This window comes from Papaver somniferum, chromosome 6 (genome assembly GCF_003573695.1).
Source record: "Papaver somniferum cultivar HN1 chromosome 6, ASM357369v1, whole genome shotgun sequence".
Classification (NCBI taxonomy): domain Eukaryota; kingdom Viridiplantae; phylum Streptophyta; class Magnoliopsida; order Ranunculales; family Papaveraceae; genus Papaver; species Papaver somniferum.
Genome location: NC_039363.1, coordinates 131,806,557 through 131,811,941, shown reverse-complemented (window position 1 = coordinate 131,811,941; position 5,385 = coordinate 131,806,557). Strand labels below are relative to the sequence as shown.

Here is a 5,385-nt window from a genome sequence, read left to right as displayed (position 1 = left end):
GTTAGGAGTGAAGATAACCTTCTTTTGCATGAGAATAACAACTGAACTTCACACTACGACAGTATAGTTTTGTGTGCGATTCATCGTTAGATATTATTGAACTGATGATAATTTATTCAGGATCTAGAACGAGTTAGTTCGTTGGAATGAAAACCAAATCTGAAGTTATGGGTTCATGTAGTGAAATAATCTGTGTTGGTTGGAAATTATAGTATCAAACTGAAAAATTGCACTAATTTACAATTAATAAGTAGATTTTAAGGGATGAAATTATGATAGTAGATTTTGAGGGATGAAAGTTTGATAAAGCGTATGGAGGAAAATTTGTATGCTCTTATTACGGAACTTTCCGTGTGCAGCAAGGGGGAAAGTTTTATCCACTGACTGGAACACACCGCATCTAGCAAAGTATGTCCATATTATTGGCATATCATCTCAATTGGTGTTTCAAGTAATAGATTTCTTTTCATTCTCCATCTTTTATATCAAATCTTGTGGACAATTTGTTTAGGTACTAATTAACATATTACGATTAATGAAGCCTGAAATGACATCTGATTCAACAATACGATGCATAATATATATGTATAAAAAAAATGAACTGGTAGATTGGTTTATGATTCTATTACATAATGGAGTTCATGCATGTTATTATCAAAACAGTAGAGAAACAATAAAAAAACCAGAATTAGAGTTGAATTAAACCAACACTACACCAAATTCAAGGATTAGTAACTAGATTTCGCAACAACTTATGCCCTGTTGCAAAATTTTAGTTGCAAAAAAATTGCATTAGTTTGTCCCCGTTTCAAAACTCGCAACTGTTTGATATAGTTGCGATTCTCAACATATTGGAGTTGTACGCGTGAGACTCGTGAGTGTGGTTGCCTACACTTTCATCTAACTCGGTTTCAACCCATTCAGATTCTTAGTCAGCTTTAAAACTGAGTCAGGTTTAGACTAAAAATTGATAAGTTCATTTTTTTTTCATTATCTTCTCCCTCTCGTTCACTTCTCTTAGGGTTGAACTTATTCTTCTCATCGATCGTTTTACACACAGAATGATGATGATGATCATAATGATTTTCAAATCCATGTCTCTACTTTTATCTTTCTTCTCTGATTCTGTTTATCTCTCGTTCTCTTCAATACTTTTAGGGTTCAACTACTCTGATTTCAGATGAACTTGTAAACGCTTAAATCAGTAATATTATTAAGTTCGAATGATTTGTTGATTTCATAGATCTCAAATCCCAAATCGCCGACCAACACCAATTTATTAAGGTTTTGTTTTTCATTTAGAGATTTTTTTATATTAGGGTTTAGACTAACAAATCTCAGATCCTCATTTATTTTCTGAATTTAGGGTTATATCATCTCATAAGTTATGGATTTGTAGAGTTGTAATGGGTTTTCGGTGTAGTTCATTATTGTTGTGTTTTTTGTTTGTAAATTAAGTTTTCTTGACATCCAAAATTGATTTTGTTACAGGAAGAGCTGGGGTTCCTATTAAAGTCATGGGATTGAGTTTGGGAAGTTTGTAGATGAATATAATGTTCGTGTGCTTGATGTTTATGCTATGCCTCTGGGGTTAGTGTTGAAGCTATTGATAAAGTTGTTAAATTCATTCATTGCTTTACATCTTTTACATTATTTTGATTCGATCGTCTAAAGTTGTTAAATTCAGTGTTTGCTATGAAGTTTGTAATTTCTGTGTTATGTGTGTTTTAATTGTGCAGGATGACTTTATGTTGTGAAAGAAGTTGGGTGAAGGTGCTTTTGGAGTAGTTTATAGAGTTTTTTTGACAGAGAAACCTTAGATCAAGGTAATTATCACACTCTGTCTTGGATTAACTTCCATTGATTATTTCTTTCAATATGTCAATTGGGTTTTGGAATGTTATTATCAGATGGTATATTTATCTTGGGTCGATAGTTTTTAGGCAATTCTAGAGTAACAGGAGGTTACTTTGATTGAAAATTTTGTATTTTGATTAACAATTTAGGAATCTGAAGTAAGATATTGAAGTAGCCCAGAAACTTCACTTTAGCCAATTTCTGGATTTGTCATTAGAGTAATAGCAATTGCATAAACGCAATCAGCTTGAGGTTGTACAGGACGAAATTACGAAAGGAAAGGAAACTATTAGGAAATGGATAGACTTCTAAACAGTTTAAGATTTGGCTTTTAGTCTGAGAGTACTCATCAGCTATAATTTTGAAAAAGAATTAAGTTATAGAAGTGCACTTATAACCCAAAGGATAGAATCAGTATCTTTAACTGAAGTGATTACAGTACTATAACCTTGAAAAAAGAATACTGCCAATTGAATTTGATTGCTTTGTAAGTGTTGTTCTCGGACTTGAACATGATGAACTGAATTGCATGCTAGAGAGGGAGAATTTATTGTAGACTGATGTGTATGTATATATGCGTCTTTTAGTTTCGTGCTCGCTTGCATATTGCCTGCTATCTTGTTGCGTTCCAAGCTTACTCAATTGTCAGTCTTTTACATTGAAAATATAATTTGCTTTCATTTATATGACATATAATCTAACAAGTGTTATTCTCCTATTTGAATATCAGCTGAGATATCCATTCAATCTTTAGATGGCGATAGAGGAACTGCTTCTAAGCACTCATTTTATGATTGTTGATGAGGTATGTCTACATTTGACGGTCAATTCATATTTGGGAATTAGAGTTTTGGACTCTTTTTTATTGATTAGTTCCCTATCCGATAATTCAATTGGTTTCGTTGATCGTTATGAAACCATGGCAGAAATAGTGGGAACTGTGTGTGAGGGAAGTTGAAGTCCGTAAGGCTGTTTTCTGTTCAAGTTTATTTATAATCAACATTTCTAATTGCATTAGTGATTCGATTTAATTTAAGGTATATAAGAGTGTTTTTGTGTTCTGTTTTTTTGATTGGTTAGGTGCAACTGGCATTGGAAATGAGAGTCACGAAAGTAGTTAGTATTGAGCTTTCTGGAAATCCTGGAGATTGGTACTTCCTCATCTGAAGATCTGCAAGAATGGTCTACCATATAAAGTTTGAACTGGACTAGCCGGACTGTTTTATTTCAGCAGTTACTAATCTGAATCATTGAAATTGTTTTAGTTTGTCTTGATTTGTATTATTGAATGCCTTACGACTATTCATTTGTAGTTTCTGAATGTATCAAATCTTCGTAGTTTGTGTACTTCATCTATTTAGGTAGCTCATCAGTAGGAAAAAGGGATAAGGGAGAAGGGAGATAAATGCATTAACTAACCACTTTCATTATATTGCTGACCAATTCTTAGTCATGTTTACTTTTAGTTTCCTTTGTTCTTGCAAACATACGATGAACAACCGTAGAATTTCATGTTGCAGATGGGATTTTATGGCTCAAGTACTCAACATTATACTTTTCTTGTGATCATTAATGGTTATTTTTATTTGTTAAGCATTGTTCTTCTTTGTTTAATACTCCTAATTTATGTGTGTTCCTCCAGGCTATCTTGCCATACTGTCAAGCACTAGAGAAGTTCGCTCCTCATATCCAACAGGCATGTGTTGACAGTGTTATGGGCTATTAACATTACTCTGCATAGGGTTGTTCTCCAATTACTTAATGTGATGGTGTGACTGCTCTTGCAGTTTAGCATGGAGACCAAAGGGAAGGGTGTATCAATTGATGGTGTTCCTCTTCATTTCGAGGCAGGCGAAATTGATTTTGGTGAGCCAGATTCGAACGGCCAACACAGCTTTTACCAGCTAATTCACCAGGTAAAATTGGATGTTTGTATCCACACTTTTTTAAATGTTACTTCTGAATTCTCATGCTTGCTTGAGTTTATTCCCAAAGCCATTCTAGAGTTACATCATAGATCAAGTTTTCCTGAAACTTTCAGGGCCGCGTGATTCCTTGTGATTCTATTGGTGTTGTTAAGAGTCAACAACCTGTGTACCTGAAAGGTGCTACCCTAACAACAGTTCCCTTAAGAGTAAATGTCTTATCAAAAGGATTATCTTACAAAGAACTGTAATTAGATTTTTATAATGGGTCACTCAGCCTTCTACTTCCTTCTTTGAACGCGCTGGACATTTTTGTCACCAATTGAGCTTTAGGGTTATCCAATTCTTAGTTTTTCGCAATTTTTAACATCTTAAATTGTAATTAGTTTGAAGTTACGTAATATTTGCTTTTATCTGTATGTGTAACATAGCTTTTTATTTTTTATGTTACTTTCAATTGTTGCCTAAGTGAGTTGTAATATATTAATATGCTGTGCTTTTGTCATATTCTTCTTGAGAATAAGGTCCAATAATGAGGCTGATGCTAATAACTAAAGTGAATGTGCAGTACTGTAAAACGATGGCTCACCACAGCTCCTGGTGCACCCACAACCCAATGGTACCAACTCCGTTGCATTTTGTCTCGGCCAATATATGTCATGGCTAGATGAGATTACTAGAAATATTCGTATGGTTGCTCAAAGTGCACAGAGTTATACCGTATAGCTTTCGTTTTAGTTAACCTTTTTCATATCTATTAAACTTAGATATACGGAAGAAAAACAGTAGTCCTGAAGTTCTGAAATCACTTAGAAAGTGGGGAAAAAATTTCTTTACCACTAATTTTTTTAGCTAACCTTTTTTAGTTTAAGTGTCAATGAAAACTGTTATTTGTTTCCCTGTATTACTGTTGCAATTCTTTTTGACAATTGCTACTCTCATGGTGTACATGGGTTTTGCAGGTTGCAGATATGAGCAGTAAGTGCGACTATTTACAAGGCTGGTTATTAAGCAACAAGAAGTTATACTTGTTTGAGCATGTAGGTAATGAGTGTTGAGCTTGTCTCCAGTCTTGTCCTTTAAGATTGTATCTACTACTGCTATTACACTTCACATTACAACTGCAACCGCAGAATTTCTATATTTTGAAAACTTAGGAAACGTTTACATACTTGTCATTTTTTTGATACTACACACAGTATTTGTATGTCCTTGCAACTTCAGAAATATTTCTAGCTACAGATTGGAACTTAAGAAATTTATATGTATTGCCTAAGTAGTTCTTTTCAGAAGTATACAGAATAAGTCTTTAGTTTATGATTTCATGAGTTTCCTAAGTTCAATGATGGTTGATGTTTATAATTCGATGTATGAAATGACTATGTATTGCCAAAGTTATGTCTCTTAGAAACTTACGGGTATATGCTTTGAATGTTTTTTCCTAAGAGCTGAAGAATTTCACTGTAATGCTGCCTGAAATTGTTGTAGGGGAATGATTTCCAAATGAACAGGGGAATTGAAAAATTAAAACCTGATTAAAAAGTAAATAAATAGTGGTTTTGACCGGTCCAAAACCTGATTTTGACTTGATTTGACCAGGTCA

The 5,385-nt window shown here is 33.7% G+C and overlaps 1 protein-coding gene across 2 annotated transcripts; it reads left to right on the top strand.

The window, feature by feature from the left end:
• Window positions 1-1,012: 1,012 nt before the first annotated feature.
• On the top strand, window positions 1,013-5,008 carry LOC113286195 (glucose-6-phosphate isomerase-like). Of its 2 annotated transcripts, XM_026534882.1 has the most exons (9): window positions 1,013-1,284; window positions 1,492-1,590; window positions 1,740-1,826; window positions 2,588-2,662; window positions 2,938-3,396; window positions 3,500-3,553; window positions 3,645-3,773; window positions 4,351-4,401; window positions 4,745-5,008. In XM_026534882.1, the coding sequence occupies exons 5-9, from the start codon at window positions 3,310-3,312 to the stop codon at window positions 4,838-4,840; spliced, it is 417 nt and encodes a 138-aa protein (XP_026390667.1). In that variant the 5' UTR covers window positions 1,013-1,284; window positions 1,492-1,590; window positions 1,740-1,826; window positions 2,588-2,662; window positions 2,938-3,309; the 3' UTR covers window positions 4,841-5,008. The 2 variants fall into 2 exon arrangements, 1 of the variants encoding a protein (XP_026390667.1); XR_003329158.1 differs by lacking the exon at window positions 4,351-4,401 and having other exon boundaries at window positions 3,500-3,773.
• Window positions 5,009-5,385: the final 377 nt, after the last annotated feature.